Genomic DNA, 16255 nt, shown 5'->3' on the forward strand with positions numbered 1-16255 from the left:
AGACGGCTACCGAAGCTACAATGACTGTACTTGTGCCAGTGTTAAGCTTGAATGGCCCTAATATTCTCAGCCTCCACACACCCAGAGTCTTTTGTCGAGTTCATGTGTGCGGAGCTACCCCTATGGGGTGGGGCTACATACGTGACTCAGGTGCGTGATAGTCCCAGAAAAGGAGCGTACCGTGCGTTACATGATTTGAATTGAGCGTAAGAGGAAACCATTTTTGTAACTCGTGGGTTTTAAAGATTTCTTAGGACTTGAGAAACTAACTGTCTTTGTGAAATTGATGTAGTTGTGGGTAGCTTTCCTAATGATGATCATTGAATCATTGCAACCTATGACATGTTTGTTGCTTATCTAAACCGAGGACCTGGTGTGTATAATTTTTCCAGGCACCAAAATACCGTGATCCAAGGAGACATATTTTCATTGTTACTGTTTTGTCCAGGGGTAAAAGCTGAGTCGTGAGTGTAATGGCCTGTGCGTCCTTCAGGTGGCTTCTGTTATTACTACTTGTTTGGGTTGTGCAGTACATAATACAGGGAGGTATTCCCTAGTAAATATGCATTCACTGCCGTTCCCATTTCAAATCTTAGCATCTTGATTTTGTCCTCACCCCTCTCTGGAACGTGTTGCTAAAGATTAGCAGTGACGTGGGCCCCTGGACGACTCAGGCAGCTAAGTGTCTGCCTTCGGCTCAGGTCATGATGCTGGGGTCCTGGGATCGAACACCGAGTTGGGCTCCCTGCTCTTGTGGGTCTGCTTCTCCCTCTGTCCCTCCCCCCACTTGTGTGTGCTCTCGCTCTCTTGCTCTCTCTCTGACTGTGTTGCTCACTATCAAATAATAAGTAAAATCCTTTAAAAAAAGATTAGCGGTGATCTCAGTACAGTCAGATGCATCAGACATCATCCAGCTCTTACCTCCCGTGATCATTCGTCTGACGTATTACTTCCACGTGTCTTTTCTTCGTGGAGTCTCCCTTTGCTTGGCTTTTAAAAAAGTTCACCTGCAGATATTTTTGCTCTTTAACTGACCAGGGGTGTTTGAAAAAGTAGGTGAGGGTAACCTGCAATACCTTTTTTTCTCAGTATGTAATATCTGGTGTTCAAAGTTTTGCCATCTTCTGGATGTGTTTGAGGTGGTTCTTTTCAGTCAGGATACACAGAGACCACTCTCTCCAGGTGGCTAAGTCTTTTAAATCATTTACTGATGGTTTCCTTGTATGTCTCTTATGTTACTGCTTTGTAATCTATGTTTTGAAGAAATTGGGCTTATCCTGTGTTTCCCGTAGTCTGGATTGTGTGGACCACATTGCTGTCATTCTAACTTGAAGACTTTTATCATTACCCATATGCCTTATATAATTGGTAGGTAGCTCCGGACGTTGACCCAGTTCTGTTCAGTTCTTTTGCAAGACTTTGCTGCCCATGACTCTTGTCCGCTTTCCCCCGGAGGCCCGTATCATCTTCCTTTGTTTTCGTGACGTTAGCATCCATTGGTTGATGTTCATTGCCAAGATCCCCCAGTTCTTTAGGGGAGACAAGATGGTGCTATGTTACTTTACCATTTCTTTGTTTCTCAGCTAGAATACTTTCCTAAAGAACAACATCTCTTTAAATAGTTCTGTGTTTCTTACAGACAAGATTATTTTCACAATATCCAGTAGGCTCCTAAGCAACTGGGATTTTTTTTTTTTTATTCATTTTGTTAGCATTATGAGCTCATGGGTTTACACAACTTTTAAGTATTTCAGTACATTGAAGTCGTTTCTCTCTTTGATGTCTAAGTGGTTCTGTGTTTGACCAGAGGAATCCCTTCAGATGGGTTTCTGAGTCCTTTTGCAACATCCTCTATGTATTTGATAGCATTCATTTTTATTCAACATTTTATTTTGAAAAAACTTCAATCTTACACAACAGTCGCAAGGATCTTAGAGAACTCCCATGTTCCCTTTGCCTGGATACTCCAGTTTTGTACCTCTCCCCACATTTGCTTTATTAGCTCTCTCTCTCTCTCTCTCTCTGTGTGTGTGTGTGTGTGTGTGTGTGTGTGTGTGTGTGTGTGTGTGTGTGTGTATTTCTTACCTGAATCATTTGAGAGTGGATGTCATCTGTCATGTCCGTTTTCAGATTGTACCTGCTAAGATCAAGGATATTGATGGATGGATTGAATTCCGGAAGTGGAAGTTTATTATAACAGTCTCATGTGGCCGGTCTGGCTTTCTTTTGAGACGTGTTGGCATCTGATGTCACCCTTTTACTTTCAACCTGTTTCCATCTTCATACTTCAAGTGCAGATAGTTGGATCTTGCTGTTTTTAAATCCAGTCTGACAGTCTCTGCTTGTTAATTGGTTTGCTTAGACCACGTTACATGTAATCTGACTATTGATATAACCAGTAAGGGTTGTAGTCTGGTTTTGTTTTCTCTTTGTACCATTGGCTTTGTTTCTTTTTTCTTCTTTTGTGAACTTCTTTCCTTTCAATGGATTGTGTATTTTTTGTGATTCTGTTTTACATCTTTTGCGGGGTCTTTGGCTCTAACACTGTTATGGTTTTATTGTTTTGGGGTTTCTGTTATGCTGCTTTAATATTTTACAGTTCATCTTCAGGTAATGTACTGTTTCACTTCAACTATAGGGAGCCTGTGGTTATTTCCATTTCTCCCCTCTTGGTCCTTATGCTGTTGTTGGATATTACTCTTTGTTTTCTTTTTTTTAAGACTTACTATTGATTTCTTCATGAAAGACACACACACACACACACACACACACACACACACACACACAGAGAGGTAGAAAGGCAGAGACACAGGCAGAGGGTGAAGCAGGCCCCATGCAGGGAGCCCGACGCGGGAGTGGATGCTGCGTCTCCAGGATGAGGCCCTGGACTGACAGCGGGGCTAAACTGCTGAGCCACCCAGACTGCCCGGATATTACTTTCACAGGTAGAATCAATCCCCCAGGACATTGTGATTTTTGGGTAAAGCGTTATTTTTTAAGGAATACTAAAATAACATCGTTGCCATTTCTGGTGCGCTTGGTTTCTTTATGTTTTATGTCTGTCCAGATGTAGATCTCCTGTCATTTTCCTTGTGCCTGAAGGACATCCTTGAACACTCTAAGGCTTTGTTTTTTTCTTTTCCAATATTTTATTTAAATTCTAGGTAGTGAACATGCAGTGCAGTATCGGTTTCAGGAGTAGAATTCAGTGATTCATCACATATATAAGACACCCGGTGCTCATCACAACAAGTGCCCTCCTTGATACTCATCCCCTATCTAGGCCCTCCTGCAATCAGCTGCCTCCATCAACCCTCAGTGTATTCTCTATCCTTAAGAGTCTTATGGTTTGTTTCCCTGTCTCCCTTTTTCCCTCTTCCCGTATGTTCATCTGCTTTCTTCAATTCCTAATATGAATGAGATCATACGGTATTTGTTTTTCTCTTACTTTGCTTAGGTTAGTATAGTGTACCCCTATCCATGTCATTGCAAATGGCAAGAGTCCATTCATTTTGATGGCTAAGTAGCATTCCGTTGTGTATATACGCCGCATCTTCTTTATCCATTCACTACTCAGTGGACATTTGGGCTCTCTTCATAGTTTGGCTGTTGTTGATAATGCTGATATATGTCAGGTTTTCTTTTAATGATCGGGGGATACAATTAAAGACAGCAGAACCAGGTGGTAGGTTTGAGAGTGCTTTAATGGGGAGCGCTCCCTGGTGTGGTTCCCTGAAGCCGTGCCCAGGCAAACTGCAGGGGTGTTTATAAAGAGTTTTTGGCGGGAAGATGGGGCCAGGGCGGCATTCGGGTTGGGGCAAGGGTTAGAGGGTGGTGGGCGGCGGGGGGTGGGGTTGGGGGGGGTGATCTGTGTTTTGTAAGCTAAGATAGTGTAGGGCAGCAAGGCAGCTTTGGCAGGAAGATGGGGGCGGGGCGGCAAGGCGCCTTTATTGGGAGGTTGGGCGGTTGCTGGCCTCGGGTGGGCTGTTTTGACGTGCCCGGTCTCGCCAGCCCAACACTATGAACATCAGAATGTTTGAATCTGTATTTTTGTTTCCTTTGGGTAAATAGTTAGCCAGTAGTGCAGTTGGTGGATCCTAGGGTAGCTCTATTTTTAACTTTTTGAGGAACCTCCATACTGCTTTCCAGCGTGGCTGCACCAGTTTGCATTGCCAGCAACAGTACAAGAGGGATGTTGTTTCTTGTATGTTTAATTTCATTTTGGGGTTTCTGACAGGTGTTAGGTGATATCTCATCGTGGTTTTGATATCTTTCTCCGGTGATGGGTGATGTTGAGCATCTTTTCATGTGTCTGTCTGCTTTGGATGTCTTCTTTGGAAAACTGTCTCTTCGTGTCTTCTGCCCATTTCTTAAGTGGACTATTTGCTTTTTGGATGTTGAGTTTGATAAGTTCTTTATAGATTTTGGAACCCTTTTTGTTGTTGTTGTTAGGATTATTTATTTATCTGAGAGAAAGAGCACAAGTGGAGGGAAGGGGCAGAGGGAGAGAGAGAATTCCCAAGGTGACTGAGCTCTGAGTACAGAGCTGGACTTGGGGCTTGATCCCAGGCCTCTGAGATCATGACCTGAGCTGAAATCAACAAATGAGCCAGCCACCCAGGGGCCCTGGAACATTTCTTGTAGTTGCTAATGAATTCTTTCAGCTCTCATGTCCAAAAATGCTTTTGTGTGTGTGTGTGTGTGTGTGTGTGTGTGTGTGTGTGTATGTGTGTTTGTGCCTTGGTTTTGTTTCAAGGCAGCTTTGCTGGTGTTTCTCCTATACTTCAGACATGTTCCTCTACTGTCTTCTCGCATCTGTTTTCTTGCCTGTTTGCTATTTCTTTATTGTTTGGAACCATCATCTTGTTTCTTGCATCATTTCGTTGAGGTCATTTGAGCTGTTTCCTAACCTGCCTTCACCTGCCATCCTACAGAGGCCTAGAGCTTCCTAAATATACATTTTAAATCCCAGATGTCTCATAAGTTATGTCTGTTTCCAAGCTGTCAGACTGTTTTTCCTCTTTGTTTCCATGTCTGCACAATCTAGTCTCTCTGCTACCCTGAGTCCATCAACTGTGTGTCCCACTTCTTAATGTTGTCCCTCTTCCAGAGCTGCTCTAATTAGATTTTAATGTCCCTTGCCCTTTTGACCTTGGTTTCACTTTCTGAAATCGCTCCATGCTTATCAGCTCATGTCATTTACTAGAGTTGCAACCCCCCCGCCCCCCGCAGCACACGCGCGCACGTGCGCGCGCACACGCACACACAAACACAGTTTTTCCTTTGGCTTCTCTTTCTTCAGTTGCTCCTATATAGAGAGCTATGTTCATATCCTAAATTTCTCGCATCACCTGGGCTATTCCAAATCCCTGTGAGCGCCCCATTACTTCAATCCTTATCTGTTTAACTTCTCCGGTATCTCCTGTGATTGATCTGTCCTCAAATCTGTATCTTCCCTGACCACCTGAGTTCTGACAGACTCCTGACCATAGCCAATGTGTTGTGGAAAGAATTTGTCTGGGTCTTCTGCCTGGATCCTGGAAGAGAGCTTCTAAATCTTTGGAATTGCCTAAGTGATGGGAGTGTTTGTTATCCTGGTAGGCCTCTTGGACCAAACCTGAGTTGATGCTAAGGATAGGGGCCAGCTATATCAGGAACACCAACAGGGTTGGGGCTTTTGAACCACTTGACATCAGCCCAATCTCTAGCGGAAGGAAGGGAGCCTGAGATTGAGTTCAGTGTATGGCCAGTGATTGAATTAATCACACTCCCTTAATGAAACTTCAGTAAAAATTCTGGTCACCACACTTGGGTGAGCTTCCTGACTGGTGATACACATGTATGTGCCAGGAGCATGATGCATCCTGAGGACACTGAAGTGTTCTCTGCTGCTACCGTTGCCCAAGATGGTTTTCTCCAAAATTCGGGATTCATGTCATTAGCTCTTTCTTCTCCACACTTATCTTATTTGACAGCTTTAGCTCCTCTTATTGTGCTTCTCAGAAAGTTCTCCAAAACCGTCATTTCTATGCAGCTGTTACCATTTCATCACACACTCTTATTTTTCTTCTACCACAAAAAAACTGGAATTGGGGGTTGTGAAAGGGACGCCTACTATGATTGAATATTGAACACACAATGCTTGTGTTCCCTGCACTCCTGGATCTGCTTGCCTTGGACCATCTCCTGGAATGCGTAATCTTGCTGAGCCACCTTGCCTTCATTGTAAATTTCAGATTACTGTCTAGGTCCCCCATAGCGCTATCTTCCTTTTCTCCCCCATTTTCTCCCTCAATATCTTCTCGTTTCCTACTTAAAGACATTAGCTCAGGGGGTGCCTGGGTGGCTCAGTTGGCTAAGCACCTGCCTTCAGCGGAGGTCATGATCCTGGGGCCCTGAGATGGAGCCCCAGGTCAGGCTCCCAGCTCAGCGGGGAGTCTGGTTTTCCTTCTCCCTCCGCTCCTCCCCCTGCTTGTGTTTGCCCTCTCTCTCACCGAAATAAATAAATCTTTAAACAAAAGAAGACACCAGCTGAAGATCCTCCTTGTCTTCAGTTTTTTTCTACATGAAAAATAACTGAGAGTTAGTTTTGAAAGTTAAGGAATGTGGCTGACATCTACGGAAGACCCACAGCAAATATCATCTCAATGGGGAAAACCTGAGAGCTTTTCCCCTAAGGTCAGGAACACAGAAGGTATGTCCACCCTCATCACTGCTGTTCAACACAGTACGAGAGGTCTGGGCCTCCACAGACAAGAAAAAGCAATAAAAAGCATCAGAATCCGCGAGGAAGAAGTCAAACGCACTTTTTGCACATGCCATGATACTCTACATGGAAAGCCCCAAAGATTCTACCCCAAAATTGCTAGAACTTGTATAGGAATTCAGCAAAGTGGCAGGAAATAAAAACCCACACACAAAAACCAGCTGCATTTCTATACACTGGCAATGAGACAGAAGAAAGAGAAATTAAGGAGTCTCTCCCGTTTCCAGTTGCACCCCAAACCATTAGATACCTAGGAATAAACCTAACCAAAGAGGCAAAGGATCTGTACTCAGAAAACTGTAGAACACACATGAGAGAAATTGAGGAAGGTACAAAGAAATGGAAAAACGTTCTATGCTCATGGATTGTAAGAACATATGTTGTTAAGACATCTGTGCTACCTAGGGCAGTCTATACATTCGGTGCAATCCCTGTCAAAATATCATCAACTTACTTCACAGAGTTGGAACACATAATCCTAAAATTCGTATGGAACCAGAAAAGACCCTGAGTAGCCGCCAAAGGATTGTCAAAAAACAAGCAAGCAAGCAAGCAAACAAACAAACAAAACGAAAAACTGGCAGCATCACGATTTCAGACTTCAAGCTCTATTACAAAGCAATATTCAAATGACAGCATAGTACTGGCACAAAAACAGACACATAGATCAATGGAACAGAATAGAGAATGTAGAAATGGGCCTTCAACTAATCTTCGACAAAGCAGGAAAAATATCCTGTGGAAAAAAGACAGTCTCTTTAACAAACGGTGTTGTGAAAATGGGACAGCCACATGCAGAAGAATGAAAGTGGACCATTTCCTCACACCGTACACAAAAATAGACTCAAAATGGATGAAAGACCTAACTATGAGACAGGTGTCGATCAAAATGCTAGAGGAGAACACAGGCAGCAAACTCTATGACGTCTGCTGCAGCAACGTCTTACGACACATGTCTCCAAAGGCAAGGGAAACAACGGCAAAAATGAACTATTGGGACTCCATGAATATTGAAAGCTTTTGCCCAGCAAAGGAAACAGTCAAGGAAACCAAAAGATACCCAACACAATGGGAGAAGATATTTGCAAATGACTTATGAGATAAAGGGCCAGTATCCAAGATCTATAAAGAACTCATCAAACTCAATACCCAAAGAACAAATAATCCAACAAGAAACGGGGAGAAGAAAAAAAAAGGTGCTCAGCAATTGAGCACCTGCCTTTGGTTCAGGTCATGATTCCAGAGTCCTGGGATTGAGTCCCACATCAGGCTCCCTGCGAGGAGCCTACTTCTCCCTCTGCCTATGTCTCTCCCTCTCTCCGTGTGTCCCTCATGAGTAAATAAACAAAATATTTTTAAAACTCAAATGGGCAGAAGACATGAACAGACATTCCTCCAAAGAGGACATACAAATGGCCGACAGACACATGAGACTACGCTCCACATGCTTCGGCATCAGGGAAATAGAAAGCAAAACTACAATGAGATACCACCCCACACAAGTCAGAGTGGCTAAAATTGACAAGTCAGGAAATGATAGACGTTGGCAAGGATGTGGAGAAAGGGGGACCCTTGTACACTGTTGGTGGTAATGTAAGCTAGTGTAGCTACTCTGGAGGTTCCTCAAAAAGTTCCAAATAGCCCTACCGTACGACCCGGCATTTGCACTACTGGGTATTTACTCCAAAGACACAAGTGTAGTGATCCAGAGGGGCATCTGCACCCCAATGTTCATAGCAGCAATGTCCACAGGAGCCAAACTATGGAAAGAGCCCAGATGTCTATCAACAGATGAATGGATAAAGAGGACGTCGTGTGTGTGTGTGTGTGTGTGTGTGTGTGTGTGTGTGTGTATAATGGAATATTACTCATCCATCAGAACGTGAAGTCTTGCCATTTACAGCAACATGGATGGAACTAGAGGCTATTCCACTAAGCGAAATAAGTCATCGAAAGACAATTATCATATGATTTCACTTATACATGGAATTTAAGAAACAAAGAAGAGGAGCATAGGGGAAGAGAGGAAAAAATACAACAAGACGATATCAGAGAGAGACACATACCATAAGTGACTCTTAATCATAGGCAACAAATGGAGGGTCGCTGGAGGAGAGGGAAGTGGGGGAATAGGATGACTGTGTGACGGACGTTCAGGAGGGACATTAAGGAGGGACTGGGTGTTACATGAGGCTGATCAATCACTGACCTCTACCTTTGTAACCGATAATCCGTCATATGTTACTATATTGAAGTGTTTGTTTTTTAAAAGAAGAAGAATATGGAGGCCATGTCCTCTTGAAGAGAAATCAGCACTATCCACCTCAATCTAAAATAAATTCTTGGCACACAGTTGTAAATATTAAATAAAGAAAGAAAAGAAAAAGAAAAACGTGGCTAAATAATCACATCCCCACTAAGCGACAGTATCATTGAACAGTGAACAGATGAGACTGATTGTGATGACCACAAACATCATGAAGGTAAGAAGACATCTCTTTATTATGTTTCCCCAAGAGACACCTTGCAGTGTCCTCTTTAATAACCTAAAATAACATACAAACATGTCATCAAGGCCAGTTAAAAACTGACACCTGGTTCTCACAGTTTAATAACGAAGACTATCAAATAAACATTTACAGTTACGAGAACATGAGGGAACTAACTAACCCGGGTTAGTTATAAGTATAACTGATGTATTGTATAAGTATAATAAAAACAAAACCTATCCTGAATACGTAAACAAAGTTATAGTTATGCAGCAGCTGAAATCTCATCACAAAACTACGTTGGAATAGCATGTCTCGGAAACTATGACTATTTCAGAACTATTTAAAATAAATACATAAATTAAAACTAGAGAAACAAATATAGTCTGAGGTCAACATTTTCAAAATGAACAAATGAAATTCATGACATATGTTTGGCTGTCACAATCCTTCGGGTTCTAATTTTATATTTTTGAGGTAATTTCCTCCTCACCTGTGTCCCAGGGCATGAAAAATGGGACCTCCAACCTCTACCTCAGCAGAGATTCAAATTAAGTAATGTGAAATATTTGATGGTGGCCCAGGAGGGGATGGACGTGAAAAAACCCTGGTTTCTTATGGTCTCTCCGTGGACTCCTCCATGGACTCCCAGCTCCTAGGAGTGCAACATGATAACTCCATTGAGCTCGTTCTGGAAGGTCCTGGGTTCTTCTAGATTATCTGTGAAAGAGACTCCTGTGTTCCTGACTTCCTACTGAAAACATGCGTCTCCCCGGGGCTCAGGGATCTGCAATTGAGAAAGAGAGGAAGGACATCAGATTGCAAGGAGGCAACTCTCCAGATACAGAGATTATTCACCTTCTCAGTCCATTGTAATCAGAGTTGAGACGAATGTATAAATCCACTTTATCCCTAATCATTCGTGCTAAACCCCAGTTCATTTTCAAGTATGACTTCTGGACTTTGGTGATCCTGGCTCCAAAAACTTCTTCATGTACCTAAGAACAGGCCCAGTCATCTACTTTATAGCCAGGGCTCTAGGTGATTCTGTTCAGGGACCAAAACAAACAACCTTGAGAGAATGTTGCTTTAGACTGGACACTCACCTTGGTCCTTTTGTGCTACTTAGAGTCTGAACTAATCACCATACCGCAAACATCACTCACACATCAACATCATGAACATTGAGTCTGGACTCATGCCTAATCCCCCATTCTAACCCTAGATCCCGATGTTTAACCATAACACCTAGTCCTAAAGTTGGTCAGTGCTATGCGGTCTGAATGTTTGTATCCCACACGCACACCCCAAATTCATACATTGAGATCGTAACCCACAAGGTGATGGTGCTAGATGGGGCCACTGGGATGATTAGGGCATGGGTGGGGCCCTCTTGAATGGGATTAGTGCTCTGATAAAAGAGACCCCAGTGACCTAGCTCTCCCCTTCCACCATGCGAGGACACAGCCAGAAGGTGGCAATCTGCAACCCAGTAAAGGTTCTGACCAACCCAGTAAAGGTTCTGACACTCTGATCGCAGACTTGTCCCCTCCAAATTGTGAGAAGTAAATGTCTGTTGTTCATAAGCCATCCATCCACTCTGTAGTCCTCTGATGTAGGAGCCTAAATGGACTAACAGAGCTATAGTTCACATGAGTTAAACCCAATCTTTACTTAATCCTCTACCCAAATCAATAAGTTTGTGTGTCGATCACAATAAGCCATGCTGAAACTATTATTTCTTAAGCTTCACTTGTTCTGACAAACTTCCTTCACCGAAAACCTGAGGGGAAAGGTATAATTGAACAAAATGGGACACTGGTCCGGAAGCAGGCAGGGGACGTGGAAAATGCACAGGCAATCTGGCCATAAGCAATGTGCTTGAAAGGAAATTTGGATGAAAGCATAACTAGACATAATTTCTCTTGTATTACTAGATAGGTAGACTCTTCCATCAAATATCCTACTGTTAGACAGACATATACTTTGTTGTAAATAAGTCCCTGTGGTTGATACCTGTGAGGGATGAAAGGCCAAAAATGAATTAGAAAGTCTGGGGGTCCCCGGGTGGCTCAGCGGTTTGGCGCCTGCCTTCGGCCCAGGGCGTGATCCTGGAGTCCCGGGGTCGAGTCCCACATCAGGCTCCCTGAGTGGAGCTTGCTTCTCCCTCTGCATATGTCTCTGCCTCTCTCTCTCTCTCTCTCTGTGTGTGTGTCTGTGTCTCTCATGAATAGATAAGTAAATTTTTTTTCTAAGACTTTTCCTTATTTATTCATGAGAGGCACAGAGAGAGAGAGAGAGGCAGAGACCCAGGCAGAGGGAGAAGCAGGCTCCACGCAGGGAGCCCGACGCGGGACTCGATCCCGGGTCTTCAGGAGCAGGCGACACTAAACCGCTGCGCCACCGTGGCTGGCCCGCTGTGCCACCGCGGCTGCCCTGGATAATAAAATCTTAAAAAAGAAAGAAAGAAAGTGAATACACAATTTATGGAATCAACTGAAAACTTACTCACTTTCCACAGAAAATCAACATTTCATGAAAGCTATCATTTGGGCCCCATTGCCGTGAATGGAATTATTTCAGCCATGCCTCTGTGACAAACTGGTTTTCCCTAGTCTGGCCCCCACACATCTCCCTGAGGTCATGCCTATGTGTGGTTGTGAGCATGTGGCTGGGACCTGAGTCAGCGTCTGGCTGCGTGGCTGCTCGACTTTACAGTGTGTGGGAAGGCTCATGTGTGGGGCAGGGGAGAGGAGCGTGGTCTAGCAATTGGATTCCTCAGATTTCCTCAATACACAGTAAGTCATGGTGCCTGGACCCGTGAGGACACAGACATACCTCCCCTCAGGCCGATGACCTCGGGCCTCCATGGTCCCTCTAGGGTATGAGGGTGCGATCTCGCCCCCACACCCACAGATCTGGATCGAAAGCCTGGATCTGGAAGACAAACAGATCCCTGAGAAGACAACCTCCAGGTGGACTCCCCCTCCCTCCCACTCTCCAGGCTCTAATTCTTTCTCGTCCTGAATCCCGTGTCCCTCCATGTCCCCCCCCCCCTCTCCCATTGTCCCACCCCAAATCCCCACAGCCCACCCACCTCCTCGCACTCTTCCCTGGACACCCTGGTCTTCCAGCCCATGGATCGGATGAATTGCAATCGCAGTTTGTGGAACAAGGGACGCTGGGAACGGTTCTTCCCATAAAGGAATGAAAAGATGGCTTGTTTGGGGGCCTGGTTGTCCTCTTCCATATCATTGGCCAGGTAGCTGGAGAAAGACATGAGGTTGCTGGTCAGGAGCAGGACAGGAAGGACCCCCCACCTGAGCTCAGCTTCCCAGAAAAGATGCAGTCGGCTTCCTACCCAGCGTCCTAGAGCGCCCCCCCCCGCCCCCCCCCCCCCCCCCCCCCCCGCCCCCGATCAAGAAGGCACGGCTGGGCAGAGACTTCTCCCGCTTTGAGGAGAAAGACAACTCACCCAGAAGCTTGAGGGCATATGCTGCTCTGTTTTCCCATCCCTGAGCCCACCCCCTTCCCTTCAGCCTGTCTGTGCACACACCTGTCGCCCTGTGGAGCAGGGGCATGTATACAGCTCCTGCTCTATTTCTGTAGTCCTGGCTTTCCTCCCAAATGACTAATATAGGACTGGGTTCATGTAGGTGCAGTAATTCAACATGCACTTCTTGTTTCTCTCTTCCCATCGCCTCATGGTCCCTGGCACATCAGATGTACTTTATACGTTTTTGTTGAATGAATAAATGAATGCTTTCTCTCACGGTCAGGGGCAATACTGATTACCTCGTAGACCCGACCTAACTTAAACATTTGCAAAAAGTAAGGAATTGTGCTGAGTGTTTTTGAGAGCATGGTAATATTTTGACAAGACCTGCCTCAACAGGCGTCTAGTGTAATGGGATTGGGGAAGGGGGGAAAGGGGCAGAAGGGGGTAGTGAATGAGAAATAACGGTAGTCCAAAATACCCATGAGACTAGAATTTTAACAGAAGTGCTACTAGGGTGCAGACGTCAGGGAGGTTGGGGGGGGGCATCTGAAGATTGTGGGGTTGGAATCAATCTTGTGGAAAGGTCGTTTTCTTCAGGGAGACGTGCAAAATCACCTAGACAGGAAACACAGTATAGAAACGGAGGGAAGGGTACTTGGAAGGATGAAACACGGAGAGGGCGAACAAGTTGGATGGAGACGAGGGGGTTGGAGCTAAGCTGGAAACTCTGACCTTGACCACTAGCACCCCTGGCCCATGAGATTGTTATGGAGCATAGAGCAGGAGACGATGCTTTGGAAAGACTTCAGGCATATAGCACCCACTGGCTAGGGACGGATTTGTAAGAAACACCAGTGGGAGCCTTTACGACAGATCTGTGCTATGCCTTGAGGCTGAATTGAGGCATTTGTGCTGGGAATGCAGAGGAGGAAGACAGTTATGCTTGGTATTGCCATGGGAAGAAGACAGATCTCAAGGATCAGAACTGGCTGCTGCTTGAGCCTAGTTGCTTGGGGCAAGGCAGCGTCTGTTCTTTCCTTCACTCCTCTTTGGAGACTTTTTGTTTCCTTCTCTTCAGGGGGTCTCTTAGCTGATGTTAGGGGCATTTGTGTTTACAAAGAATAGTGTATTTAAAAAAAAAAACCACTATACTCTAATCCTACTGTTTTTATACACAGACTAAACAGCTCAAATAAATAAATAAATAAATAAATAAATAAATAAATAAAAAAAAAAAAAAAAAAAAGGGCAAGATTACAAGAGTTACAAACAGGTTGAAAAAAAGAGCCGAAAGATCAGAGTCCCACTTCTACCCTCCTTCCTCCCAGGTTATTGACTACTGCTGATGGATGAGGCAAAATACTCACAGTGCCAGGAAGAAATGAATTCGCTGGTACTGCCAGGAGAAGAGACCAGCGCGGCTAAAATAGGCGATGACCATGGACAAGAGATACTGGCGGAAAGAGGAGAGAAGCCGTCATAGAAGGGTCCCATCCTGGGAGAGGAAGACCAGTGAGGTGAGGGGACAGGAGGCTGGAGCAGGTGGTGCCTCTTTGACATGTTGGGTGAACCTGCTTCTTTGGTGTCAGACAGTTGGTTACAAACTGGGGAAGGCAAGGGAGGAGTTTCTGGTGCTCCCAGGATCCTAGTTGTGCTGGTTTGAGGGCTTGTGTTTAGGACAGCCAGCTTCAGGAGGGTCTTTGATAAGCTGGAGCCAAAGGAAGCCCCCCAAGAGCAGAGAGGCAGAGGGACTTAAGGTAGCAGCAGCCAGAGGGGCACACCTGGTGCTCAGGTCCCAGGGGATCTGCAAAAGCCACGAGGTCCCCGACCAGAAGTCTTGGTAGGCGTGAGGTTGGAGAGAGGGTTGAGGAGGCATTCCCCTGCCCCAGGACAGGTGTTGGAGCAAGAGTCTATCTTAGTGGAGAACAACAATACCTTGTCGGATACTCTCAGATCTTTGTCCCAGGCCAGAAATCTTTTAATGACCGGATCCTCTGTGAAAAGAGGGCAGATGTCCTGTTGGCCACTGGAATGGGGTTACTGTGGGAACGTTCCAGAGCAAAGAGAACAGTACCTCCCCTGGGGAAGTTTCAGGATGTAGCCAAGGGTGAGGCTGATGGGCAGAGGGGAGAAAAGACCATGGACTGGCCAAGAAAAGTTGGCGGCTCCCCCTTGTCGGGTGACTCAGAGGCAGGCAGGTGTCAGCAGTGCATCTGCAGGATGGGATCTGAAGTAAATAGTGATGCTGTCTCATCATGCATGGATGTGCCACTGCAGAGACCATAACATCATCCGCTGTCATTTTCTCATTCCACAGTGGCATCGGGGTACAAAGATGGCCTGTCCTCCCCTCCCCGCCCCCGCCCCGACACAGCCGAAGGCACTTAGACTCAAAAGGCCAGTAAGCGCTAAGATGTCTCAGGAGTGCAACTGCAGCTAAGCTTTCTCATCCCTCTGTCATTTTTAAGTGTCCCCGATGAGGGGTCAGGATGGAGTCCTCCAAGGATGGAGAGAGAGAGCTGAGCGACCTGCAAAGAATTATTTTCCACTGGAAAAGCGTAGCCATTGGAAGTTTCTTGTGTTTTCAGGAAAAAAGAATAAGGTTGGAGGGTGCTGTTCCTACCGAGCAGCCTGTTGAACGCCTCGTGGTGCTCAGGGAGCACTGAAGATACCCGCTGTCTCTTCAGCTTCATCTTGAGTCCCCTCAGTGTCTCCACCACCCAGATGTCGTTGGCCTCAGGGGCTGTCTCCTCATCGGATTCGATGTCTCTCTTCCTTCCGCGGGACTGAGGCAAGGGGCAGGGGGCTACAGAGGGGGCTGAGTGAAGAAACCAGGCTACAGTACAAAGCTTCTTCTGTCTTTGGAATTCAGCCACGCTTTCCACACCCCCAAACCCAAACTCCCTCTTCATTCTCTGTAGCCTCATAGGCGATTGGCCTCTCCAAAACCACCTTTCATCTTTGTCCTTCGTTCATATGCATTTGCCCCCATTCATCTTTGCCACTGTTTCATACCTCCCACCACGCCCTCAAAACTCTTCCTCATAGATCATTTCTCCCATGAGGATAATGGGATAATTTCCTCTCTTCCTTTATCTCCTCTTTGGATCTCATCTCCTAACCCTCCTTCCTTGCTTCCTGGGTTTTCCTGCCAGTGGGATACCCTTGTCCCCGGCTACCGTGCTCTCTTCTCCAATCCCTGGCTTTCTGAATCTCTCCTGTCACGTGCAGTCTAGTCAGACACACCTTCCTGGCTTCTGTACCCATTTGTACTCACTAGTCAAGCCTGTCAAGTCCCTTCTCCCTCCTGCTTCCTCACCTGATGGTCCTGGGCTTTCTTCATCTACCACGGCCTCCGGGGCGTACCCTGATGTGCTAGGCTGGGGGCTCTGGCCCTCAGACTGGGCGGACGGTTGACAACTGGCCATGATTTCTCCCAAGCTCTTTGTGCCCTCCCAGGAGACTCAGACCCTCCTCTTCTCAAACTCCCCTTCTGGCTTC

The 16255-nt window shown here is 45.7% G+C and overlaps 1 protein-coding gene across 1 annotated transcript in view; it reads right to left on the bottom strand.

Moving 5' to 3' along the window:
* Positions 1 to 11600: 11600 nt before the first annotated feature.
* Positions 11601 to 16255, bottom strand: part of LOC121487068 (speedy protein E4-like) — a 5184-nt gene continuing 529 nt past the window's right edge. The window contains exons 2-7 of the mRNA XM_041748517.1: positions 16074 to 16197; positions 15378 to 15572; positions 14690 to 14748; positions 14122 to 14207; positions 12353 to 12521; positions 11601 to 12192 (exon numbers count right to left, since the gene is read on the bottom strand). Of these exons, the coding sequence (XP_041604451.1) occupies positions 12133 to 12192; positions 12353 to 12521; positions 14122 to 14207; positions 14690 to 14748; positions 15378 to 15572; positions 16074 to 16197 (693 nt within the window). The 3' untranslated portion in view covers positions 11601 to 12132. The remainder of the gene's footprint in view (positions 12193 to 12352; positions 12522 to 14121; positions 14208 to 14689; positions 14749 to 15377; positions 15573 to 16073; positions 16198 to 16255) is intronic.

Source organism: Vulpes lagopus, chromosome 3, assembly GCF_018345385.1.
Source record: "Vulpes lagopus strain Blue_001 chromosome 3, ASM1834538v1, whole genome shotgun sequence".
NCBI lineage: Eukaryota > Metazoa > Chordata > Mammalia > Carnivora > Canidae > Vulpes > Vulpes lagopus.